The sequence below is a fragment of the Protobothrops mucrosquamatus genome, unplaced genomic scaffold, assembly GCF_001527695.2.
Source record: "Protobothrops mucrosquamatus isolate PMUCROS unplaced genomic scaffold, P.Mucros_1.0 scaffold_142, whole genome shotgun sequence".
Taxonomy (NCBI): domain Eukaryota; kingdom Metazoa; phylum Chordata; class Lepidosauria; order Squamata; family Viperidae; genus Protobothrops; species Protobothrops mucrosquamatus.
Window position 1 is genome coordinate 107,948 of NW_015386218.1, and position 27,455 is coordinate 135,402.

The following is a 27,455-nucleotide window of genomic DNA, read 5'->3' on the forward strand; positions in this document are numbered from 1 at the left end:
AAAAACCAGGAGGGTATAAAGTTGAAGTAAAGTTGGAGTAGAAGACCTCTGAGGGTCCCTTCCACCCTGGGATTCTTATCTTCTACCCAGAGCCAGCCAATCAGGTGAAAGGGAAGAAAACTCCGCCCGCAGCGCTGGGAAATTCCAGCCTAGCGAAAGGGGAGAAATTCTGTACTGTCTGAACCCTGTGAGGCGGGCACGCGTGACCTCCCCAGCCAGCGCAAAGAAGCTTCTCTCCCCTTCGCCCCGCGTCCTTCCCGGGATCCACTTTCCCTTCCCGCCTTAGACATCCTCCTCCAGCCTTTCCCTGCAGGTGGAGCTTCAGTGCCCGTCTTGTCCGGCTGCTCCGGTGTTGCCTGTGCCGGGAAAGCGGAGATGCTGGCCGGTCCAGACCCGCGGCTGCTCTGCCCACGGACCCCAAGGGCGCCCTAGAAAGGGGGAGTCCCCGCGTAGTGGGGTGCTCTCTCTCCCCCACACACACACCACTCACCCGCAACGCCCGCGCCCAGCAGCAGCAGCAAGAGGGACCGGGAGATCATGCGGAATCCAAGGCGAGCCTCGCCTGGCAGCGAGGCGGAAGAGCGAGCAGCTACCGGGAACAGCGGTCAGCAGCTGGCGAAGTGCCGCCTGCCCCGCGGGGAGGGTGCTGGGCGGATCGGGGTGGAGTCTCCGCCCCGGGGCAAAAATCCGAGGCTGGGAGCGGGGCAGGGACCTTAGAGAGGAATCCCCACCCCACCCCCCACTCCTCCAACTGTCACTCACGCTCACATATAAGGAAGGGTTGCTGGAATTGGGGGTGTCTGCTTGAATGAAGAGAAGGACCAGGGGGGACGTGATAGCAGGGTTCCAATATCTCAGGGGCTGCCCCAAAGAAGAGGGAGTCAAGCTATTCTCCAAGGCGCCTGAAGGCAGGACGAGAAGCAACGGGTGGAAACTGATCAAGGAGAGAAGCAACCTAGAACTAAGGAGAAACTTCGTGACAGTGAGAACAATTAATCAGTGGAACCACCTGCCTCCAGAAGCTGTGAATGTTCCAACACTGGAAGTTTTTAAGAAGGGACCGGACAGCCGTTTGTCTGAAATGGTGTAGGGTTTCCTGCGTGAGCAGGGGGTTGGACTAGAAGACCTCCAAGGTCCCTTCCAGCTCTGTTGTTCTATATTCTATTCTATTCTATTCTATTCCATTCTAATTCCATTCCATTCTAATTCTATTGTAATTCTATTCTATTCCATTCCATTCTATACTATTCTATTCTGATTCCATTCCATTCTATTGTAATTCTATTCTATTCTATTCTATTCTATTCTATTCTATTCTATTCTAATTTCATTCCTTTCCATTCCATTCCATTTTATTGTAATTCTGTTCTATTCTCTTCTCTTCTCTTCTTATTCCATTTTATTGTAATTCTATTCTATTCCATTCTATTCTAATTCCATTCCATTCTATTCTAATTCTATTGTAATTCTATTCTATTCCATTCCATACTATTCTATTCTAATTCCATTCTATTGTAATTCTATTGTAATTCTATTCTATTCTATTTCATTCCTTTCCATTTTATTGTAATTCTATTCTATTCTATTCTATTCTGTTCTGTTCTGTTCTGTTCTGTTCTGTTCCATTTTATTGTAATTCTATTCTATTCTATCGCAACTTGCTGAAGTAGATCCCTTAATTGAATTCATGGGGCACAGCATTTCAGATTCCTCTTTTCAGATTCTCGAGGGCTTCATGTGATTTGCACGTGGGATTTGTTGCTTTTGTCATCCCCTAATTATGCAAGAATGTTGCTCAGGTTGCATCAACTGAATTTCCACCCTTGCATCCTCCTTAGGCTAAGCGAGGTTATATTTGCAAAACTGAAGTCCTTTTTTTTTTTTAAACCAATGTCTGATTCCAAAAGCCAGGTGTTCTCTTTTAATCCTCTTTGCTCCTGAGTTGTTCGGTGCTTAGGCTGTTCTGTGAGAGGCCCAAATAGAGGATGTGGCTTGGCGGTAGTGACTGCAGGTGAAAGGGATCTGGGTGTTTTAGGGACCACAAGTTAAGACACCAGCCAGCTGTGTGATGCAGCAGTTAAAAACACCAGAACACAACAGAATAACAGAGTTGGAAGGGACCTTGGAGGTCTTCTATCTAGTCCAACCCCCTGCTCAGGCGGGAAACCCTATACTATTTCAGACAAATGATTGTCCCATCTCTTAAAAACCTCCAGTGATGGAGTACCCAAAACTTCTGGTGGTAAGTCATTCCACCCATTAACTGTTGTACCTGTTCAGGAAATTTCTCCTTAGTTCTAGGTTGCTACTCCCCTTGATTAGTTTCCATCCATTGCTTCTTGATCTGCCCTCAGTGCTATTGCTATTTTTAGTCTTGCAAGATTCTATTAATATAACCTATTATATCAATCTAGTCAGATTCTATTAATATGACCTATTCTATAAATACACAACAAATACAGAGTTATTAGTCTTGGTTGAGCCAGCAGTGTGTTGCAGCTGCCAAAAAAGCCAACACAGTGCTGGGCTGCATTAACAGAGAGATAGAGTCAAGATCACGTGAAGTATTAATACCACTCTACAATGCCTTGGTAATGCCACACTTGGAATACTGCATCCAATTTTGATCACCATGTTGTAAAAAAGATGCTGAGACTCTAAAAAGAGTACAAAGAAGAGCAACAAAGATGATTAGGGGACTGGAGGCTAAAACATATAAGGAACAGTTGCTGGAATTGGGTATGTCTAGTTTAATGAAGAGAAGGACGAAGGGGGACATGATAGCAGTGTTCCAATATCTCAGGGGTTGCCACAAAGAAGAGGGAGTCAAGCTATTCTCCAAAGCGCCTGAAGGCAGGACAAGAAGCAATGGATGGAAACTAATCAAGGAGAGAAGCAACCTAGAACTAAGGAGAAATTTCCTGACAGTTAGAACAATTAACCAATGGAACAACCTGCCTCCAGAAGTGGTGAATGCTCCAACACTGGAAGTTTTTAAGAAGAGACTGGACAGCCATTTGTCCGAAATGGTGTAAGGTTTCCTGCCTGAGCAGGGGGTTGGACTCGATGACCTCCAAGGTCCCTTCCAACTTTATTATTATTATTATTATTATTATTATTATTATTATTATTATTATTATTATTATTATTATTATTATTATTATTATTATTATTATTATTATTATTATTATTATTTATTACTATTATTACTATTATTATCTGGATTACCTTGCAGGGCTGACATGTATGTATTATGCACAAGTGTGACTGTATGTATTTGCAGTTAATCTCAAAATGTGGCCTACTTGAAAAGCTAACTATCAAAACCTTAAACAGTTACTGAAGTCCCAAAATGCTTTATGTTGCGATCACTGTTCGAATGTTGTACTGTTTCCCCTTAATATTTATTCATGGCAAAATAGAACCCTTCCCAATGATATTTACTCTTCTAACGACATTCTTGTTCCGGAATCCAATTTCCTCTTTGTTGGTTTACATTTTAATAACGAAAGAATACCCGATATTTGCTGACAATGGTGAAGAAATTTGTAGGAAAAAAAATACTAACTCATGGTAGGTTGCAAAAATTGATCCTCCCCAAATACATGGGAGGGAGGAAACTCAGAAAAATGAAAATATGCTCTAAAGGGGCATTGTTTTTCAACTGACAAAACACCACAAGAGTTGAACAGGAAATGCTACCAGTGTAGACTAGATTGCAAAGTTAACAGCTGTAGTGGTTACTGTTTGTTTTTTAATCTAGCTTTATTCTTTCTCAGCAGGCATTATTACTGGTGCCTGACCTTTCATTGACCACAACTGGTGTGTGGCCCAGACTCCTGCTTCACTCTTTGTAAGGCTCAACTCCCCAATCACCATTTTTTGAAAAAAAAAATGCTGGTGGCGATTTGATGCCTACAACACCTCTGTTTATGGAATAAATGTGCCTTTTTTCAAAATTCCTCAGACAATAAAAAGTGCTTTCCAGGTGTTTGCAATGAATGGCACCCCTTTGTTCACACTGCTTATTTTTTTTTTCATTTCCCAACATCTGAGAACATAGAACATCAGAGTTGGAAGACACCTTGGAGGTCTTCAAGTCTAACTCCTGCTCAATATCATTTCAGACAAATAGCTGTCCAGTCTCTTCTTAAAAACTTCCAGTGTTGGAGCATTCACAACTTCTGGAGGCAAGTTATTCCACTGGTTAATTGTTCTGTCAGGAAATTTCTCCTTAGTTCTAGGTTGCTTCTCTCTTTGGTTAATTTCCATCCATTGCTTCTTGTCCTGCCCTCAGGTGCTTTGGAGAATAGCTTGATTCCCTCTTCTTTGGGGCAGCCCCTGAGATATTGGAACACTGCTATCATGTCACCCCTAGTCTAGTTTAATGAAGAGAAGGACGAGGGAGGACATGATAGCAGTGTTCCAATATCTCAGGGGTTGCCATAAAGAAGAGGGAGTCAAGCTATTCTCCAAAGCGCCTGAAGGCAGGACAAGAAGCAACGGGTGGAAACTAATCAAGGAGAGAAGCAANGCGGTGAATGCTACAACACTGGAAGTTTTTAAGAAGAGACTGGACAGCCATTTGTCCGAAATGGTATAGGGTTTCCTGCCTGAGCAGGGGGTTGGACTAGATGACCTTCAAGGTCCCTTCCAACTTTACTATTATTATTATTATTATTATTATTATTATTATTATTATTATTATTATTATTATTATTATTATTATTATTTTTATTAGAGATTCCCAATTCCTGCAACCATTCTTTATATGTTTTAGCTTCCAGTCTCCTGATCATCTTTGTCGCTCTTCTCTGCACTCTTTCCAAAGTCTCAACATCTTGTTTACATCATGGTGACCAAAACTGGATGCAGTATTCTAAGTGTGGCCTTACCAAGGCATTGTAAAGCAGTATTAACACTTCATGTGATCTTGAGTGTATCCCTCTGTTAATGTAGCCTAGAACTGAATTGTTTGTTATGGAGCATTTTTGCTAAAAAAAACTGGAAGTAAATGCAGGGTTTTATGACAGTTGGGGCGATGGCTGTCAGCACGAGAACCGGGTCATAAATATGTTTTCCGGGGGAGAGGGGGAATCCTCATAAAACTATCACTTTTTTTAGCCCAGGATAGCTATCCTGGGCTAAAAAAAGTGCAATGCCATCAATAAATCATCAGCAGTAAGAGCCCACTTTCACCTGGATACAAGGAAAAATTTTGAAATAGCAAGCAAGCATTTGGATCTGGTGAAATTCTGCTGGTGGTTTATTTTCAGATATGGAGTGAGATGCTTAAAAAGGGGTGGGGCTTTAACCGGGTTATTGTGGCTACCATCTTGGTTTTTTTTGTTTTTTGTTTGGACCTTCCAGGTGTTTTTTTCCCCTCAGCAGATTCTTGGACAGTAGATACAGTTCCTTTCAGTAATAAACTTCTTGTTTAATCTCTGAAGTGATAGGCTGGTTTTCTTGTGCGAGTTCTCCAAGCGGTCGTAACAACGACACTCCGTCTGAGGCCATCTCCACACTCCAGGCGATAATCGGTCCTTCCACCCCGGTGTGAATTCTCTGGTGTCTATTCAGGTCGGCTTTTCTATAAAACCTCTTTCAACACTCGAGGCACTGATATGGTCTCTCCCCGGTGTGAATCTTCTGGTATGAGGTGAGGTCGGTGTGCTGCCGGAAATTCTTGCCACACTCGGGACAACGATACTGTTGTGTCCTGTGCCTGCAGAAGCAGGCGCGGGAAGTTGCAAGAGTCCCAGGCATTTGCAAAAACTGCCCGGGACCAGACTGACCGGCGCCGGCCTTGCGCGCATGCGCAAGGCGGGAAAGGACTACCTTGTGACTGGGGGGAATTGCCCGGGGATCGGAGAGTATAAATAGAGGCTTGCGCGCCTCTGGGGTTGTCGTTGTTCGTAGAGTGGAGCAAACAATAAAGACTTGTTGGAGATGATTCGTCTCAAGCACCATTATTCTCAGGACTTAACAGATACGGTTTCTCGCCGGTGTGGATGCTGCGGTGGGAGGTGAGGCTCTTTTTCTGACTGAAGCTCTTCCCGCACTCCAGGCATTTGTGCCGTTTCTCCCCTGTGTGAATTCTCTGGTGGGTGAGGAGGTTGGATTTATCGTAAAAGGTCTTGCCGCACTCTACGCAGATAAATGGCCTCTCGCCCATGTGGATCCTTTGATGGGAGGTGAAGCTGGTGATTTGGCTGAAGCTTTTCCCACACTCGGGACACGCGTATGGTTTCTCCCCAGTGTGGATTCTCTGGTGTCGGACAAGGTGCGGCTTATCGTAGAATCGCTTCCTGCAGTCTGCGCAGACGTACGGCTTCTCGCCGGTGTGGATCCTTTGATGGGAAGTTAGACCAAAACTCTGGTGGAAACTCTTCCCGCACTCTAAGCACCGGTACGGTTTCTCCCCAGTGTGGATCCTCTGGTGTATGAGAAGGCTGAATTTGTCGTAAAAGCCTTTCCCGCACTCTGAACACTGATACGGTCTCTCTCCCGTGTGGATCCTTTGGTGGGACGAGAGGCTCGCCAACTGCCTGAAGCTGTTTCCACACTCCTGACATTTGTCCGGTTTCTCTCCTGTGTGAATCCTCCAGTGGACATTGAGGCCTGATTTGTGACTGAAGCTCTTCCCGCAAACTTGACAACCGTGTGTCCTCGCTCCCGTCGCCTTTTCACATTGAATTGGCATTTCGGGGACGTTGTTCCCCAGGCAAGAAGGATCTCTTGAGGCCTCCCCTGGACATCCATCTTTCTTTACCGATGCTACGTGGTTTCTACAGGATTCTTCTGCTTCCTGATTCCCATTTTGCTTTGAATGTTGTCCATGATATGGTTCACCGTTCCATCCTCGTTCTGCAAGAATAGAGAGAAAGGAGCATAAAGAGAAAGGGAATTTAAAAAAAACATGCCCAAGTAAACATTAAATAGGTCTGGAGGCTAAATCGTATGATGAACAGCTAATGGAACTAGATACAGTGTATGTAGCCTAACAAAGAGAAAAGTTAGAAGAGATATGATAGCACTCTTCCAATATATTAGAAGGACTATCACAAATAAGACTTATTCTCCAAAGCACCTGAGGGCAGGACAAGAAGCAGTGGGTGGAAGCTCTCATCAGAGAGGAGATCCAGCTTGGAAATAAGGAGGAATTTCCTCACAGTGAGAATGATTACCTTGCCTTCCAGAGTTATGAGTGCTCCAGCAAGAAAAAGATTCAACAATCTATGAAACAGGGTAGAAAGGTTAGGCATGCTGGTTCTCTTTCTCCATTACATTCAAACTAGAGTGGAGTGGAGTGGAGTGGAGTGGAGTGGAGTGGAGTGGAGTGGAGTGGAGTAGAGTAGAGTAGAGTAGAGTAGAGTAGAGTAGAGTAGAGTAGAGTAGAGTAGAGTAGAATAGAATAGAATAGAATAGAATGGAGGAATGGAATAGGATAGGGTAGGATAGGATAGGATAGGATAGGATAGGATAGAATAGAATAGAATAGAATAGAATAGAATAGAATAGAATAGAATGGAGGAATGGAATAGGATAGGATAGGATAGGATAGAATAGAATAGAATAGAATAGAATAGAACGGAGGAATGGAATAGGATAGGATAGGATAGAATAAAAACTTTATTGTCACTTTGAATGTACACTAATCGGCATACATTAAAATGAAATTTCATTGCATACATCTCTCAAAGGGTCACCACCTCCAATATACACTACATCAGTGGTTCTCAACCTTTTTAATGCCGCGACCCCAACCGGTCGTAAGTCGAGGACTAAACCGGTCGTAAGTCGAGGACTAAACTGGTCGTAAATCGAGGACTAAACCGGTTGTAAGTCGAGGACCTTCCCTGCCCGGGAGTGCTGCGCATGCGGGGTTCCGCCCCCTGCACCGGCCGAGGCGTAGCTGGCAAGCGGCAGAGACGGAGCAGGCCGACTACCAGCTGGCCCAGCCCAAGGGAGGTAAGGCACCCGCTGGAAAAGGGGGAAAAATGGCGGACCCAAAAAATGGCGGACAAAAAAAATGGCGGACAGCCTTGCTTGGCGACCCCCGTGAAATGGTCGATCGACCCCAAATGGGGTCCCGACCCACAGGTTGAGAACCACTGCACTACATAAATATGACAAAAATAAATAAATAAATACATACATACATACAGAGTTATGCACATATCCACATATATTACATGACACAGAGAAACAACAGTCTAGTTTGGGTTATGTATACATGCGCATGGCGAGAAAAACGAATCTTGCCAGAAAAACGAATCTTGAAGAGCTAGATGTTTCATTGTCCAACCAGGCACTAATGATCTTACCTAGTTGGATAATGATACATCTCCAAGGAAACCACCAAGCTCAAAGTACAAAGCCGCCCTGAGTCCTACGGGAGAAGGGCGGGATATAAATCCAAAAAATAAATAAATAAATAAAAGAACTTCAGCAAAATTCTTTCTTGTTCTGGAATGTAGAACATGAAATAACAGATTGCAGTTAATGCAGGGGAGATTTCAAAAACAAGTTCTTCCTAAGAGTAGAGAATGGAATAAAGACCACAACCGGAATACTGCATCCAATTTTGGTCACCTCATTACAAAAAAAGACGTTGAAACTATGGAAAAAGCGCAGAGAAGACCAACTTAGATGACTAAAGGCCTGGAGAGTAAAACATATGAACGGTTGCAGGATTTGAGTATGACTAGTCTGGAGAAAAGAAGGACTAAGGGTGACATGATAGCAGTGTTCCGATATCTCAGGGGCTGCCACAAGGAAGAGGGGGATCAACCTGTTCTCCAACGCACCTGAAGGCAGGAGAAGAAGCAATGGATGGAAATTAATCAAGGAGAGAAGCAACCTGGAATTAAGGAGAAACTTCCTAACAGTGAGGACAATCAACCAGTGGAACAGCTTGCCTTCAAACGTTGTGGGTGCTCCATCTCTGGAGGTTTTTAAGAAGAGATTGGACAACCATTTATCTGAAATAGTAAACGGTTCCCTGCTTGAGTAGGGGGTTGGACCAGAAGACCTCCAAAGTCCCTTCCTGCTCTATTCTGTTTGAATTGCTTCCCCAAAAATGGTGGGTTCTCTCCGTGATTAGATGTATTCCAGATGAGAATAGAGAATTGGGAGTCTTAAGCTGGATTCCTGCCCTGAACAGATAATGGGACTTTATGGATCAACCAGCCTCCCCCAATTCTAGGTGGTCGTCATTCAGAACAGTCCAGTCTTACCCTGAAGGAGGGGACTTCCAAATTTCTCTTCTACGGCTTCCTTATGGAGAAAATTCTGGTTGGCGTCTAGGGCCATCATCTCCTCTTCTTCTTTCTTGGGCAACCACACAGCATTTTTCTGAAATGACAGAGGCACTCCAATATTTATTTTATCTAGACACTTATATGGCTGCCTATTTGAGGGCAGGGAAATAGGACAGGCGGATTCCCTGTGGACAGGTGGAGGACAAGCCTGCTTCTCCACCAGGAATGCCAGAGAGAGACCCGTGCCGAGAAAGAAAGAAATGGGCACATCACAAAGCTGCAGGAGACGATCCTTCAGCTTCTACCTACTTTGGGTATGGAGGATGATGGAGGGAGTAGTGGTCGGTGTGAGATATTGTTTTATTTTTTTGAGGTCGAAAGAAAAAGACTTTTATGAAGGATTTCATTTCAGAAATGTGATGGTGGGAACAGCTTCCTTACTTCTAAAAAGCTGTGAATGTCTGCATAGAAGGAAGTTTCCTTCCCCTTTCCTTTGCTTCCCTTCCCTTCCCTTCTGTTTTCCTTTCCTTTCTTTCTCTTTCCCTTTCCTTTCTTTTCCTTCTGTTTCCCTTTTCTTTCGTTCCCTTCCCTTCTGTTTTCCTTTCCTTTCCGTTTTCCCTTTCCTTGTTTTCCTTCCCTTCCCTTTCCTCCTTTCCTTTCCTTCTCTTCCCTTCCCTTTCCATCCCCTTCCTTTCCACCCCTTCCCTTGTTTTCCTTTCCTCCTTTCCTTTCTTCCTTTCCTTTCCTTTCCTTTCCATCCCTATCCCTTTCCTTTCCATCCCTTCCCTTCCCTTCCCTTCCTTTCCCTTAATTATAATTATAATTATAATTCCTTCTTAATTCCTACTTGAGTCAGACAGTTATCCCCTTGGGGAGGGAAAGGAGAGGAACCTACAAATAGATCATCAAGATTCCTTCCCTTACTTGAGCTGGTGGGCCAGGAGTGGCTTCTGCACCCCTAGATCCGGAAGCGTTCCAACCCCTATGAAAGAGAGAAAGGAGATGAAAACCCTACAACATGGAAGAATCATACAGATCATGGTGAAAGTGGACAGGATGTTCTCTTCCCTCTCTCCAAACACATGGACCGGAGTCATCCATTGAAGCTGAGTTGAAGAAGACTCAGAATTACGAAAAGGAAGTTCTCCTTCCCACAGTTCATCCTTAATGTGTAGCATTCAATGCCACAAAGTCTGGAAGGGAACTTTTAAAAGGGGATAACTTCTACGAAGGACAGTTGTTTCAGAGACTATAAAGCTCAAAGACCCAACGTAACCTCTGGGTTGCATCTGCAGAACATACGAGGGGGTTAGATGTCAACCTCCTCTTTTATTGTTGTTAGTTGCGAAGTCGTGTCCAACCCATCGCGACCCCATGGACAAGTTTCCTCCAGGCCTTCCTGTCCTCTACCATCTTCTGGAGCCCATTTAAGTTCACGCCTCCTGCTTCAGTGACTCCCTCCAGCCACCTCATTCATTCTCTGTCATCCCCTTCTTCTATTGCCCTCAATCTTTCCCAGCATTAGGCTCTTCTCCGGTGAGTCCTTCCCTCTCATTAGGTGGCCAAACTATTTGAGTTCAACTTCAGGATCTGGCCTTCTAAAGAGCAGTCAGGGTTGATCTCCTCTAGGACTGACCAGTTTGATCGCCTTGCAGTCCAGGGGACTCACAGGAGTCTTCTCCAGCACCATAGTTCAAAGGCCTCAATTCTTTGGTGCTCAGCCTTTGGTGCTCAGTCCAACTTTCACAGCCATACATTGCAACTGGGAAAAACATGGCCTTGACTATACGTGCTTTTGTTGGCAGGGTGATGTCTCTGCTTTAGGAGTACCCTAAAGGTATCTGGTTGGATACAACGAGAAACAAAATGTTGGACTAGGATGGATCTGGGTCTAAACCAGCGGTTCTCAACCTATGGGTCGGGACCCCATTTGGGGTCGATCGACCATTTCACAGGGGTCGCCAAGCAAGGCTGTCCGCCATTTTTTTTGCCCGCCATTTTTTCCCCCTTTTCCGGCAGGTGCCTTACCTCCCTTGGGCTGGGCCAGCTGGTGGTCGGCCTGCTCCGTCTCTGCCGCTTGCCAGCTATACCTCGGGCGGCGCAGGGGGCGGAACCACACATGCGCGGCGCTTCCGGGCAGGGAAAGTCCTCGACTTACGACCGGTTGGGTAGTCCTCGACTTATGACCGGTTTAGTCCTCGACTTACCACCGGTTGGGGGTCGCGGCATTAAAAAGGTTGAGAACCAATGGTCAAAGACCTCTCATGATGGAATAATGACAAATGTCAGTGTAGAGTGTATGCAAAGAGCTTTCGGGTGAAGAATTCGTCTTTCACACAAAGGCCAGAATGAACAGAAGCTGACAATGCATGAGCAAAAGATGTGTTTAAAGCATTAGGGCCATATTTTTGTCTTTCTATTGTGTGCCAGGGGCTAGGAAAAAGTATAAAGGTGACTTAAAACAAAATCAAATATCATTGGTGCAGGTTACTAGCCAAACATGCATAACATTCCTTTCTTCTTTGTTGCATTAAAAATTCCAAATGGAAGTGTTTGGATGCCTTGGGTGGGGAGCATATTTCAGGGTATCAGAGGCTCCTGCTGAGTTAATAATAATAATAATAAAGTTGGGAGGGACCTTGGAAGTCATCTAGTCCAACCCCCTGCTCAGGCAGGAAACCCTATACCATTTTGGACAAATGGCTGTCCAGTCTCTTCTTAAAAACTTCCAGTGTTGGAGCATTCACCGCTTCCGGAGGCAGGTTGTTCCACTGGTTAATTGTTCTAACTGTCAGGAAGTTTCTCCTTAGTTCTAGGTTGCTTCTCTCCTTGATTAGTTTCGTCCGTTGCTTCTTGTCTTGCCTTCAGACATTGCTTCTTGTCTTGCCTTCAGATGCTTTGGAAAATAGCTTGACTCCCTCTTCTTTGGGGCAGCCCCTGAGATATTGGAAGACTGCTATCATGTCCCCCCCTCGTCCTTCTCTTCATTAGACTAGACATACTCAATTCCAGAAGCCGTTCCTTGTATGTTTTAGTCTCCAGTCCCCTGATCATCTTTGTTGCTCTTCTCTGTACTCTTTCTAGAGTCTCAACATCTTTTTTACATTGTGGTGACCAAAACTGGATGCAGTATTCCAAGTGTGGCCTTACCAAGGCCTTGTAAAGTGGTATTAACAGTTCACGTGATCTTGATTCTATCCCTCTGGGAAATGGGTCCAAGTGGCTCTTTGAGTGTTTAAGGTTGCTGATCCCTGCCCTATACTATACCTGTACATTTGGTTTTTCTTGCCTAAATGTAGAACCTTACTTTTTTCACCATTGAAACATTTCTGAAATATCCATAGGTTTCAACTTTTTCTCCATTTTGGAACTGGCTTTCTTTTCTCCCAAAGGTGCTTTTTCACGAAGCAAATGGACTTTGTTGTTTTTTCTTTGAAGACGTATCACTTCTCATTGAAGAAGCTTCTCAGCTCTGACTGTATAGTAGAGTTGGTTTTCTTTTCTTTTTCTTCAGCATCTTTCCACAGGCATAAGACATATATCACCCGGGACGTTCATCATAAGACGCCGGAAGGGGGAGGTCTGCCCTTTCTGCTCCCCCCTCTGCTGTGAGGCAGAGTGAATAATTTGAGAAGAGTGGTTATATGTATTGAACGAAAAAAAACCCAATTAAACTCTATTTTCCCGATTGTGTCTTCCCTGCCCATGTCCCATCTTGCTCCACTTCAAGCTGGAGTTCACAACAACCGCAAGGCACACATTTTGTTTCTCAGAGAGGCTCCTGGTCCTCGTCTTCTAACTGCCCGACTGTTTCTGACAGGATTTGGCCCATATTTGAGGCCTTCGATCTCTGTGGAGCCTTCAGGGTGGGTATTCCTGAGGGAAGCGAGTTCAAATCCTCCAAAGAGATTTTTTTCCCCCATCTCCACAGACGATTCCTAGACAGGAAGGAAAAGAAAATGGAGAGGCGGCGCCGAAGCCTTTCTTGGGCAGGGAGACATTGAGAGGAGTCTTTGCTCCTACTCCAATATCCATCATCCCTATCCTTCCCCTCCCCTCAGATTTGCTCCTCTTTCCCACGCTTTGCGGGGAATCCTGTAAATTTATGCAAAATCCACCAGGGGGCGCCCTGTGCCAAGAGAAGGTAACATTAGGCGCTTCCCTATTGGACCACTGGCTTTCTAGAGGAGGCGTGACGTAACTAACGGTTGCCGCTCTAGGACTTCGCACTCGCTCTCCTTAACCTCTGGAGTTGGCTGACTTTCCGGGGGGCTGCGAGGGAAATGACATCACAAACGCTTGCCGCTCTAGGATGCCGCACTCGCTCGCCTTAACCCCTGGAGCTCCGTGGGAGGTGACGAGGCTGCGGGAAAGAGATCCACGCGTGTCTTAGGTGGGGGGGCTATTCCCGTGCAAAGGGAAGGAGGGGGAAACCCCGGCCCGGCCCTCCTCCGGGTCCGATCCCGGGTCCCATGTTCCCCAGCCGCCCTCTCCATGCAAGGGGGAAGTAGAGCTGCAGAACAGCCGCGTTGTCACCCGGAAGAACCGGGGATCCCCAGGAAGGCGGCCGGGATCTGGGGCGGGGGAGGCCCTTCCCACCCCGTGATTAAGGGTTGGCCTTGCAGATCCTCTCCAGGAGAGAAGAGAAGTTGGGCGGAGCAGAATTCGCACCAGGGACTGGAGGAGGCTCCGAGAGGAAGTCGGCCTGATCCCTTTAGGCTCAAGTGGTGTTATAGTTGTTCAAGGGCTAAATAATCCAATTTCTAATTCTTGGCATTTCCCCCTCCCAATCTCAGATGCACAAACTGGAAGGCATTCGTATCTCTTAGCAGCCAAAATATCTTGGGTGAAGAGAGCAGAGTAACCTGCTGTGGTCATCAGTCACTCTGCAGCAACAGAAATGGTCCTGTGAATGAAAAGGTGTTTGGAGATCCACAAGTATTCCTTGGATTATTTGGAGTCGCTTTACGGGACAAGGAAAAGAATGGAGACACAACCTTTAGCCCGGGAGGGAAAAGGCCCTTCTGCGGTTCAGCCCGGGAGCTGTCGGCAGAACTGGACAAGAACGGGGCAGAAGACCTTGAAGGAGGAAACCCTCATCCGTTCAGAAGTTCAGCCCTTGAACTTCAGGACCATCCTCTATAATCAGGCTGAGGGCCCCCGAGGACTTTGCAGCCGACTCCACCACTTTTGTAGGCGATGGCTGAGACCAGAAAAGCACACCAAAGCCCAGATGCTGGACCTGGTTGTTCTGGAGCAGCTCCTGGCCCTTTTGCCCCTGCAGATGGAGAGCTGGGTGCGGGAGTGTGGAGCAGAGACCAGTTCCCAGGCGGTGGCCCTGGTGGAAGGCTTCCTCCTAAGCCAGGCGGAGGAGCAGAAGCAGCAGGTCAAGTTGCAGGTAAGAGGTCTTCTCTCTGGAGCTCAGAAGGGTTTGACAGGAATGAGAATGTTTGACAGGAATGAATTCTTCACCCCTCCCTCCCAGACCACTCTGGCATTAAAAATATGTGGAGATGTTTCATTAGTTCTTATAGGACATTATCCCATTATCCATTCTAGAAAATAGATTTGGGACCGCTCATGCTTTCTTACTCAGCTTCACTGATGTATACTGGAACTCTGAAGTTGTGTTCAGACAATGAGAATCCAGTTCATGTTGGGTGATGTCTAGTTTAATGAAGAGAAGGACGAGGGGGGACATGATAGCAGTGTTTCAATATCTCAGGGGTTGCTATAAAGAAGAGGGAGTCAAGCTATTTTCCAAAGCGCCTGGAGGCAGGACAAGAAGCAACAGGTGGAAACTAATCAAGGAGAGAAGCAATCTAGAACTAAGGAGAAACTTCCTGACAGTGAGAACAATTAACCAGTGGAACAACCTGCCTCCAGAAGCGGTGAATGCTCCAACACTGGAAGTTTTTAAGAAGAGACCGGACAGCCATTTGTCCGAAATGGTATAGGGTTTCCTGCCTAAGCAGGGGGTTGGACTAGATGACCTTCAAGGTCCCTTCCAACTTTACTATTATTATTATTATTATTATTATTATTATTATTATTATTATTATTATTATTACTTGATGTCCGTTAATTCTTCTTTTCTACTTCTTCCTATTTCAAGTCCGTTGCTGTGGAGATCAGAGACCCTGGGGGAAGGAAGAATCCATCAAATCCTCCTCAGGAGCTGGTTTTCAGGAGGATTCCTCAGGATGATCCAAGTCAGAACACCTCAGGAGGTAATTGAAAGTCTTCCCTTCTCCAGAGAGATCCCAGCTATTTCATCTTCTCTGTGTATTTTATTATTCTGTTCCCTTAGTTATTTATTTTAAAATTCTGTATCCCTTACAGAGAGGAGTCGAATGAAGTTTACTCCTCTTTTTGATGGATCCGAAACCATGGTTGAACCTCCAAACAAAGTAAGTTGGGGAATTAATTAGACTTACATTCTCCCGTTTGCTCAGAAATCAAGCTGATGTACACAGCACTCTCTTCTTGTTTGGACTGGATTATTATTGTGTTCGCGAGCAGTATACAAGATTCAGCGGTGACTTTTCTAATAGGAAATCGTAATTTCAGACTAGTACTTAACTCTCCTTGCGCTAATTATTTTGCCTAATTTTCAAGAATTAATTTTTCACAAAACCCTTCAAGAAAGCCATTTCATAATTCTTTCATTTGGAATTGGGCAAGGCTGCTCAGTCATAAATAAATACACTGGCACATCACCATTTTTAAAAAGCCTTGTTTTTAACCAGTCATAAGAAACATAAGCCAATGAGATTATAAGATAAGGCAAACTATTAAAATCTAATGAAGGTAGCCAGATAGAAAAGTCTCTAAGTAAAAAATTGTCCTGAAATAGCACATAATCAAGGCCCTGGTGACTTGCAAAGTAATTTCTAACCCTCTTGATTTTTGCCTGGATCTGAAGGCCAAACCTTTTAGCTTTCCAAAAGCTGAGAAATGTCCAACCGACAAAATTTTCTCCTGTCCTCTCTTATTCATTCAAGCCCTCAGACTGGTCCTTCAGAGGACACCAAAAGCTGTTTGCTGAAATGCTAGAAAGAATATCCCCCTTTCATTTGCTTCTGCAAACACAGGAAGGATTGGAGCCCCCAAGAACTGGGGATTTCAAGACCCATCTGCAAGTTGATTCTAGCCACATGCTGAGAATCTTTAATGGTGGATGGATGGGTATACATACAGTAGATAATTAGACAGACGTACACACAGACATAGATAAGTCAATCCAAAAGGAAATGGGTTAAGTTTTGCTGAGTGACATACTCATGCGAAAGGGCTGTTCAAAAATGTGAAAAATAAATGAATGTTGGTAAAATATTTGCTATCTTTGCGTTGGGAATTTCTAAATAATAACAGAGGTCTTCCAAATCCTTCCAGGCCTGTTTTGTTCTTTTTTTCTTCCCTTGTTCAGGAGGGTCCTGTGTCCTTTGAGGAGGTAGCTGTGTATTTCTCTGAAGAGGAGTGGTCACAACTGGACACTCACCAAAAAGAGCTGCATTGGGAGGTCATGCTGGAAAATCATAGGAACGTGGTCTCTCTGGGTAAGCATTAGCTACTCCCCAATGGGTGTTTAGGAAGACATTTTTTAATTAGATAACATCAGCTATTTCTTATTAAAAATCCCCATGCAGATATCATGTCCTGGGACGGAGAAAAAAATTGCCCTTCTCCTGCTCTGAGGAGGGAAAGTGATCAGTGGCAATCTGATGCAGGGAAGGAAATTAATTTGGCTTTATATTCTTTGATCTTTTCTCTTAATCTTGCTATCACTTTCGTTTCTCTTTTCCATTGCAGGTGATAATGGGCAGGAGAATAAAGATTCCAGAGAACCATTCCAAGTAGTCAGTCCTGGAAATGCAACACAGAAACCTGCAGTTAAAATGGAACTTGAAAATCATGAGACAAACCAGTCAAATGATTGGAAACAAGACAGCTCATCTTCCACTGATGCTCCAATGCAAGATTTTCTTGCCCAAGAAGGAGAAGTAGAGAAAAAATATATTGGAAATAGTGTAAAACTATTCCAAGTCAGATTAGATGTAAATGAACACTATCCAATCCAAAGCCAAAAAGAAGCTTACATATGCGCTGACAGTTGGAAACATTACAATTCAACTTTCACTGTTACTTCTGAAATTGCGTCCCTTACATCTCATAAAATGATCCAGACAGAAGAGAAGCCTTATAAATGCTTGGAATGTGGAAAGAGCTTCAGAAGAAGCAGTCAAGTTACTTCCCATAAATGGATCCACACAGGGAAGAAGCCATATATGTGCACTCAGTGTGGAAAGACCTTTACTCAGAAGGGTAACCTTAATTCGCATAAGAGGATCCACACAGGGGAGAAGCCATATAAATGTATGGACTGTGGAAAGGGTTTCTGTGAAAATGCATCGCTTATAAAACATAAAAGGATCCACACAGGGGAGAGGCCGTATATATGCAAAGACTGTGGAAAGACATTTACTCACAGCAATCAACTTACTTGCCATAAAAGGATCCACACAGGAGAGAGGCCATATAAATGTGAGCAGTGTGGGAAGGGATTTACTAATAGCAGTCATCTTACTTCCCATAAAAGGATCCACACAGGGGAGAGGCCATATAAATGCCAAGAGTGTGGAAAGAGTTTTTGCGAAAATGGGCCTCTTACTGTTCATAAAAGGATCCACACAGGGGAGAAACCATATAAATGCACAGAATGTGGAAAGAGCTTTGGTGAAAATTCATCCCTTATGAAACATAAAAGGATCCATACAGGGGAGAAGCCATATAAATGTAGAGAGTGTGGAAAGACCTTTACTCATAGCAGTCAACTTAGTTCCCATAACTGGATCCACACAGGGGAGAAGCCGTATAAATGTGTGGAGTGTGGGAAGGGTTTTACTAACAGCAGTCATCTTAATTCGCATAAAAGAATCCACACAGGGGAAAAGCCATACAAATGTTTGGAATGTGGAAAGAGCTTCAGTCACAATGGTTCCCTTACGTCTCATAAAAGGATTCATGCAGAAGAGAAACCATATAAATCTGAAGAGCTTGGAAAGAGCTTCAGGAGTAATGACTTAATTTTGCCATAAAGAGATAAATTTGGCGGACAATCTGTGCAAATTCTAGACTTTGTTAGACAAATCTATGCCTTTCATATTTGTGTATACTAATTAGGAAAGGAGTCAGACCCTTATATTTGGCAGCTCCAGAGAGATGGAATTACCAATGAAAAACAAACAAACAATGAGCACTTGCTCTTTTGATTATAAAGAGCATCTTTTCTCTAATTTGAAGCCGGCCAATGCTACTGTATCTTAATAATGAAAATCGTTTTTTTCCCGAAGTGTATTTTCATCAGTTTTTAATTGATCTTGATTCTGTGACGGATGTGAATAGGCAGATATTTAACAGATGAGGCTGCCCAGGCAGGAGAAGATGTATCTCTACAAGACAAACTTGATTGGTCTTTCTTCCACTATAGCACAGATGGAGGTACAAATTCAACTGATCCACAGTCACTTCCCATAATTTAATTTTTCCCTCTTTTGCCTAGACTTTGCCCCTCCCTTTCTTGTGTCTTAAAAGATTCATTTCATAAGATGGCTCTAAATTCTCTTTCCACTGGAAAAAAATAGAAATAGCACAGCAGGTATTCTGAGGTCTGAAGGAATCTTATAATCGAAAGGGAACATAAGTTCCATCAATGTATGCAGAGAGATTCAATTGTTCCATTGATTGTGATATGGAATTAAAAGTGACAACTAAGAGGATTTGTGCTTTAAATTACTCATAAATTTTCCTTCCTTCCTTCCCTCCCTCCCTCCCTTTGTCTCAAGTTGGGGATAGTCAGGGGAATGAGAATGAAAACAACTCCATTATGCTGACATTGCAAATTATCAAGAAGGAAAATCTTTAGAAATCAGTGGGGGACAAAATAAAATAATATGAAATTAAGAAAAATATCTCAGAAAGTTATTTAAATCTCCTCAGATAAGCAGACAGCAATCAGAAAGGGAACTGTCTCTGGGGTGTGAAGATACCAAAAAATAATCTGACATCCATTTGTGTAGAACTGAGTCAAACAGTATCAATTAAGCAGAAGCTTTGAAACTTTTTTTTTTGTCAAAGGTCTCTGATTATGTGAGAATCATCATATACATATCACCATAGAGTCTGTGAAAAGAGCTTCAGGATGAAGAATTCCTCCCTCATAAAAGGAGCCAGAATGATGAGAAGACCCTCCAAATGCATGTGTAAAAAAACTTCCTTCAAGCCTTGGGGCCTTACTTTGTCTTTTTATGTTGTGACAAGGGCTAAGAAATGGAATGGAATGAACAGAACGGGATGGGGAAAGCAAAGAACAGGATTGGAAGGGACCCGAGAGTCTTTTAGTCCAACCTCCTGCTCACAAGACCCTATATCATTTCAGACAAATGACTGTCCAGTCTCTTCTTTAAAAATCCAGTGATAAAGCATCCACAACTTCTGAAGGCAAGCCATTCCACTGGTTAATTCAGAGGGGTCAAACTAGCAACGTCGCGTAACATGTCGTGACATATCACGACTTTTTTGCCATTGCCGGCAATGGGGTGGTTGCGATTTCACTATGATGCATCTGATCCACAGGCCAGCAGTTTGACTCCCCTGGGTGACTTGTTCTGCTAGGAAATTTCTCCTTCATTTCAGGTTGTTTCTCTCCTTGATTACCGTAGTTTCCATCTATTGTTTCTTGTCTTGCCTTCTTGTGCTTTGGAAAATAAGTTGACCCAGTGGTGGGATTCAAATATGTGAACCGGTTCTCTGTGTGGATGCTACTTCTGGAAGTCTATTCTGGGCCTGGGCAACAAAAAATTAGCTACCGGTTCTGCCGAAGTGGTGCGAACCGGCTGAATCCCACCACTGAGTTGACCCCCTTTATGGCAGCTTCTCAAATATTGGAATACTGCTATGTCATCCCTAGTCCTTCTTTTCTTTAGACTAGCCATACCCAAATCCTGCAGCCATTCTTCCTATTTTTAGTCTCCAGGCCTTTAACCATCTTAGTTGCTCATCTCTGCACTTTTTCCAAAATCTCAACATCTTACTTGTAATGTGGTGACCAAAACTGGATGCAGTATTCCAGGTGTGGTCTTACTAAGGATTTATAAAGCAGTATTAATACTTGTGATTTTGATTCTATGTCTCTCTTTACACAATCAAGGATTGTATTAGTGTTTTTGGCTGCTGCCGCACTCTGCTGGCTCATATTTAGAATATATTGAAGAGTACTGAGCCTAAAACGAAACCTTGTGGGACCCCACTGCTTACTTCCATCCATGTAAATGTAGTACCATTAAGGACCACTCATTGCGTACGGTTTGTCAGCCTGTTACAAATTCATCACAAATTCATCACAAGTTGTGGTCTACTTTCTCGAATGCCTTGCTGAAGTCTAAGTCTACTATGTAGACCATTTCACTGGTCTACTAATTTAGTCACTTTGTCAAAGAATGAAATGATTGGTTTGACATGATCTGTTTTTAACAAGCTTGTGGCTCCTTCTAGTTATAACTTTATTTGTTTCTAGATGTTTGCAGATCTGTTTTTTGATCATTTTTCCCCAGTATCTTTCCAGGTATTGATATTAGGTTGATTGATCTGTAGTTTCCTGGGTCTGTTTTTTCCCCCTTTTTTAAGATGGAAACCACATCAGCTCTTTTCCAATCCTCCAGTAGTTCCCGTGCTCCAGGATTTTTGAAAGGCATGGTACAATGGTTCTGAGATAACATCTGCCATCTACTTTAGAATCTGGGTCCCGGTGAATGGTAAGATCAGACAGTTGTTCTCTTACCATTTTCTTGCTTAATTTAATTTTTATTGCTAATCTACCTTCATGTACTAATACTTCAAGTTCACCCTGTTTGTTCCCTAAATTTTGAGTGTTAGCGTATAGGCCAGTGGTTCTCAACCTTCCTAATGCCGCGACCTTTTAATACAGTTCCTCATGTTGTGGTGACCCCCAACCCCCCATCCAGCTGGCCAGGGAGGGGGGGCAGGAAGGCTGTTCCGCCGGCTCCACCCAGCCTGGTTGGAGAAGTGCCCAGGCGGGGAGAGGGAGAGAGAGAGAGACAAGAAGGTGACAGCGCCGGCAGAGCTTACTTCAGCCTCCTCCGCGGAAAGGGCCGCGAAGCAGCGCAGCCTCCCTTAGGACAGGGGTAGGCAACCCAAAACACTCAAAGAGCCACTTGGACACGTTTCCCACCGAAAACAAAACACTGGGAGCCGCAAAACCCTTTTGATATCTAAAATGAAGATAACACTGCATATATCCTTTTTTTACCTTTAATGTATGTATGTATGTATGTATCTGTGTTTGTGTGTGTATATTTAAAATAAAGGTAAACGAGGATATATGCAATGTTATCTTCATTTTAGATGTGAAAACGGTCTCTCTCTGTCTCTCTCTTTCCTTTCTCTTTCCTCTCTCCCCTCCCACTTTCCTCTCTTTTTTCTCTTTTTTCTCTTTCCTCTCCCTCTCTCTCTCCTCTTTTTCTCTTTCTTCTCTTTCTTTCTCTTTCCTCTTTCTCTCTCTCTCTTTCTGTTTCCTCCCTCTTTCTCTTTCTCTCTTTCTCTCTCTCTTTTCTCTCTTTTCCTGTTTCTTTCTTTCCTCTCTCTCTTTCTCTCTCTCTCTTACGGCTGCATCGTTGGGGGTCCCCGCCGCCCCCGGCCTGGCCGCCGCCCCCGCCAGGACTCTACACTGCCCAGCCTTGCCCTCCACCAATCGATGGAGCCGGGGTGGGGACAGTGCCCGCCCAAGCTGCCTGGGGGGCAGCAGGAGGAAGGAGAGGAGGAGGGCGAGGAAGCAGCCGCCCCATACAGGACTCTGCGCTGCCTGGCCTCACCCTCTGCCCATCGATGGAGCCGCGGCGGGGGCTGGTGCCACACGGCCCCTGCCAGCCCCTCTGCCAGCCCAGCTGCTCCCCCCCAGGCACCCCTCTTGTCCCGGCGCACGCCCGAGCCACCCGGGGGGCACCAGGAGGAAGAAGGAGAGGAGGGCGAGGAAACCACCACCGCCGCCCCAGCCAGGACTCCATGCTGCCTGGCCTCACCCTCCACCCATCCAATGGAGCCGTGGTGGGGGCTGGTGCCACGGAACCCCTGCCAGCCCCTCTGCCAGCCTGGCTGCTCCCCCCCAGGCACACCTCTTGTCCCCGCGCCCGCCCAAGCCGCCTGGGGGGCAGCAGGAGGAAGAAGGAGAGGAGGAAGAGGGCAAGGAGATAGAGGAGCGATGTCTTGGTTCCTAAGACCATCCGAAATATGTGTTTTCCGATGGTCTTAGGCAACCCGTGAAAGGGTTGTTCGACCCCCAAAGGGGTCCCGACCCACAGGTTGAGAACCACTGTATTAACACTTCACGTGATCTTGATTCTATCCCTCTGTTAATGCAGCCTAGCACTGTATTGGCCTTTTTGGCAGCTGTAGCACACTGCTGGCTCATATTTAGGTGATTGTCCACTAGGACTCCGAGGTCCCTCTCACAGTTACTACTATTGAGCAAGGTGCCACCTATGCTGTACTTGTGCATTTGGTTTTTCTTGCCTAAATGTAGAACCTTGCTTTTTTCACCATTGAATTTCATTTTGTTAGATAATGCCCAGTGTTCAAGTCTGTCCAGATCCTTCTATATCTTAAGCCTGTCTTCTGGAGTGTTGGCTATTCCTGTCAGCTTGGTGTCGTCAGCAAATTTAATGAGTTCCCCATATATCCCCTCATCCAAATCGTTGATGAAGATGTTGCACTGGGCCCAGAACAGAGCCCTGGGGCACCCCACTACACACTTTCCTCCATGTAGATGTGGTTCCATTGAGGACCACTCACTGAGTACGGCCGGTCAGCCAGCTACGGATCCATCTGGTGGTGATGCTGTCTACCCCACATTTTTCTATCTTGTCAAGTAGTAGGTTGTGATGTACTTTATCAAATGCCTTACTGAAATCCAAGTAAATTATGTCCACAGCATTCCTCTCATCCACTAATTTTGTCACTTGGTCAAAGAATGCAATAAGATTTGTCTGGCATGATCTATTTTTGACAAACCCATGTTGGCTTTTAGTAATGACTTTGTTTGCCTCTAGGTGTTCGTTGATTCGTTGTTTGATTATCTTTTCCAGGATCTTCCCAGGTATTGAGGTCAGGCTGATAGGTCTGTAATTTCCTGGGTCCTTCTTTTTCCCTTTTTTGAGGATGGGAACTACATCAGCTCTTTTCCAGTCCTCTGGTAGTTCCCCTGTGCTCCAGGATCTTTGAAAAATATAGTTCAGTGGTTCAGAGATCACATCTGCCAGTTCCTTGAGAACCTTGGGGTGTAATCCATCTGGTCCTGGCGATTTGAACTCGTCTAGGCTGGACAGGTGCTCACTTACCATTTTCTTGCCTATCTTAACTTGTGTTTCTATTCTGTTTTTTATGGCATTATTTTTGACAGGTTGGTCTGTTTTTTCCCTTTGTGTAAAGACAGATGCAAAAAACGAGTTAAATAATTCCGCTTTCTCCCTGTTGCTTGTCACCTTCTTGCCACTTTCACCCACTAATGGACCAATCATTTCCTTCACTTTTTTCTTGTTTTTTATATGTTTTTATATGTTTTTTATATGTTGAAAGAAGCTCTTTAATGCTCAGTGTGTTAATACTCCAAAGAAAAGGCTGAAAGTGACATCCATTTTTTGCTCTTTGCAAAAATCCTCCCACTGATTGGGATGAGGAGTTGTCTCAATGTGGTTGCTTTTCCGATTGCGGCCCAGCTCCAGGCAAGAATCCATCAGGATATACTGCTCATAGCAGCTTGCAATAATGGCAGTTGACTGATATCCCTCTTAATTGCTTGAAATAGTTGCTAATTTCCATACGGAGGTTCCCTTCTGCTTGCTGTTTTCTGATCAATTTTCTCCTGTACACCCAGCCACCCAGTGTCTTGGTGCTTGCTTGTCTAGGCTAAGGAGCAGGGTGGATGAAGCTGCCTCTGGACCTTGTCAGCTGTGGCTTAATTAACCAGACAGCTGGAACATCCAGTGTGGATGCTTGGGAGCAAGCTGTTAGTGGGAGGATGAATGCTTCAGTGCTAGAGCCCATCTCTCCATTTTCTGGGGTTGGAAAGTTGCACAGCCCTTTGGGGAAAAGCAGAGGCTGTGTGGTGCTTGGGGAAGTAGGGGCAAAGCAGTGTTGCCTGGTTGCAGAGGCTCTTCCTAAGCGCAGAAAGCAATTCTGACTCCCCTTCTGCAGAGCAGACCAACAGAATTAGCAATTACAGGTTGTCTTCAACTTACGACCACAACTGAGCCCCAAATTTCCATTGCTAACCAAGAAATGAATCCTGCCCCACTTTGCAACCTTTACTACAGTTGTTAAGTGAATCTTTTCAGTTGTTATGTTAGTAACAGTTATGTAAATTTGGCTTTTCCTTTGACTTTGCTTATCAGAAGGTCACAAAAGGTGTTCACCTGACCACGGGATACTGCAATTGTCATAAATATGAGCCAGTTGCCAAGCATCCAAATTTTGATCATGTGACTGAGACTGCAAGAGTCATAAGTGTGAAAAACATCATAAGTCACATTTTGTAATACTGCTGTAACTTTGAATGGTCACTAAATAAATGGTTGTAAGTTGAGGACTACCTGTAAAAGGAACTTGAACAGGTAAAGAAAAGAACTAAAGAAACATTTCTTTCTAAGTAGCTTTTTAACCACTTTCCCCCTACTAGTTCAATTCTTCGGTTTGTTAGTTAGAGCTAAATTTCTTTTTCTTGCATTGTCACCTCCAAATGCAGAGGAATCTCTTCAGATCTGTGGAGTTTTGGCTAAAACAAAATCTGTGCGCTTTTTTCTCCTCCATTTATTATTTAAAGATATTCCCATTGCCTTAAATTTCCCAAAGATCTTAAGCTTCCTAATCAGAGTTCATTCCTGAAATGAATTCTCCATTAAAACATTTATTCCTCATGGTATTTGGGCCTTATATTCTCTTTTCACTATTTTCCTTCCTTCATTTTGCAGTTCTACTTTTTCTCCAGTCACAGATGAGATGCCATTTTCCCCTCTCTTCATTTCTGCACCAGGGTACCTCGCTGTGAGGTAAAATTTCTAGATAGAACATCCATGAGTTTCAGCTTTTTCTCCATTTTGTAATTGGATTATTTTTTAACATTTTTTTTTCTTCAGCATTATTCCCTTTGTTGCAAGCTGCCACTCAGTGTTTCCGATTATTCTTAGGCAGCCAGAGCCAAGAAATTGAGAAGGGCAGCAATATATATTGAATTAAAGAAATAAAAACTGACAGAAATCTCCATTTTCCGGGTTGTGGCTTCGCTGCCCATGTCCCATCTTCCTCCACTTCAGGCCAGAATTTGCAACAACCACAAGACATAAATTGTCTTTCCCAGAGAGCCTCCTGGTCCTCCTCTTCTGACCGCCTGGCTGTTTTTGACAGGATTTGGCTCCTTTCGAGGCTTCCTCCAATCTTTGCAGAGCCTTCAGGGTGGCTGTTCTTGAGGGAAGCGAGTTCAAATCCTCCAGAGAGATTTTTCTTCATCTCCACAGACGGTTCCTGGACAGGAAGGAGAGGAAGATGGAGAAGTTGCCACCTCTGGAGACGTCAAAGCCTTTCTCGGGCAGGGAGCCATTGAAAGGGGCCTTTCCTCCTACTCTCATGCCCATCACCCCTGTTCTTCCCCTTTCCCTTCCCCTCAGATGAGCTCCTCTTTCCCGCCCTTTCGGGGAATCCTCGCACTCTGCGCAGAATCCTCCAGGGGGCGCGCTCTTCCAAGAGAAGGGAACACCAGGCGCTTCCCCATTGGGCCACGAGAGGCGAACGTCACAACGGGCTTTCCAGAGGAGGTGTGACGTCACAAGCAATTGCCGCTCTAGGACGTAGCGCTCGCTCACCTTTTAACCCTTCGAGCTCCGCAGGAGGCGGCGGCGGGAGAGCCTCGCCGGGGTGGGGGGCGAGATCCACACGTGTCTTAGGTGTGTGTGCGGCTCTTCCCGTGCAAAGGGGGGAGGGGGAGACACGTGCCGGCCCTCCTCCAGGTTCAATCCCGGATCCCATGTTCCCCAGCCGCCCTCTCCTTGCAGGAGAGGAGAGAAACCGAGCGAGGAGGAGGCAGGATTCGCATCGGTGGCCGGGGGGAGGCTCCGACAGGCTTCCGCAGTCCGGCCTATCTCCAGAGGGGGAGAGAAGCTGGGCGGCCCCTCCAGCTGCCTCCTTCCCAGCCCTGCTCCGGGGGAACCTCGGCCCCGCGCTCGGCTGAACCGATTGGGGCTCCGGGCAGGTTGTGTGAACCTGCCTGCGTGTCAGAAGGAGACTTGGCTCTCCAAAAGCCAGCCAGAAGAAGGGAAAGGAGACATTCCCAGGCAGGGTCATTTCCTGGCTTTTCCTTGGATGTGAACTGAACTTGCATGGTTTGCTCACCTGTTTTGGGTTTGACAGGTTGTGTTAGACAACAAATCCCACAGTGTGATACTTGGTTGGAGGTCAAAGAAGAGGAGAGGAATGTAGAATGCAGAATGAATAGAATAAGAATAAAAATAGAAATAGAAATAATAGAAATAGAATAAGAATAGAATAGCAATAGCAATAGAATAGGAATAGAATAAAATAAGTTGGAAGGGACCTAGGAGGTCTTCTAATCCTGCTAAGGCAAGAATCCCTATACCAGTTTAAAAAGAAAGCCTTTTTTTCTGAGGAAGAAGAAACAGAATGTATTTGGTGGGTTTTCCAAGTCCATGATGGATATCATTCCCATATTTTGCATCTCTCTCTCTCTCTCTCTCTCTCTCTCTCTCTCTCTCTCTCTCTCTCTCTCTCTCCCTCTCCCCTCCCCTCCCCTCCCCCCCCCACAATACAGGACTCATTTTTTCAAACCCACTTAAGTGGGTTTGAAAACCAAATGCACAGGTATAGTATAGGGGGTACCTTGCTCAATAGTAGTAACTGTGAGAGGGACCTCAGAGTCCTAGTGGACAATCACTTAAATATGAGCCAGCAGTGTGCTGCAGCTGCCAAAAAGGCCAACACAGTGCTGGGCTGCATTAACAGAGGGATAGAATCAAGATCACGTGAAGTATTAATACCACTTTACAATGCCTTAGTAAGGCCACACTTGGAATACTGCATCCAGTTTTGGTCACCACGATGTAAAAAAGATGC

At 44.8% G+C, this 27,455-nt stretch overlaps 1 protein-coding gene across 1 annotated transcript in view; it reads left to right on the plus strand.

Moving 5' to 3' along the window:
- Nucleotides 1–27,455, plus strand: part of LOC114922759 — a 360,999-nt gene that overhangs the window by 82,734 nt on the left and 250,810 nt on the right. Inside the window, exon 4 of the mRNA XM_029284635.1 lies at nt 17,450–18,333. Within this exon, the coding sequence (XP_029140468.1) occupies nt 17,450–18,333 (884 nt within the window). The remainder of the gene's footprint in view (nt 1–17,449; nt 18,334–27,455) is intronic.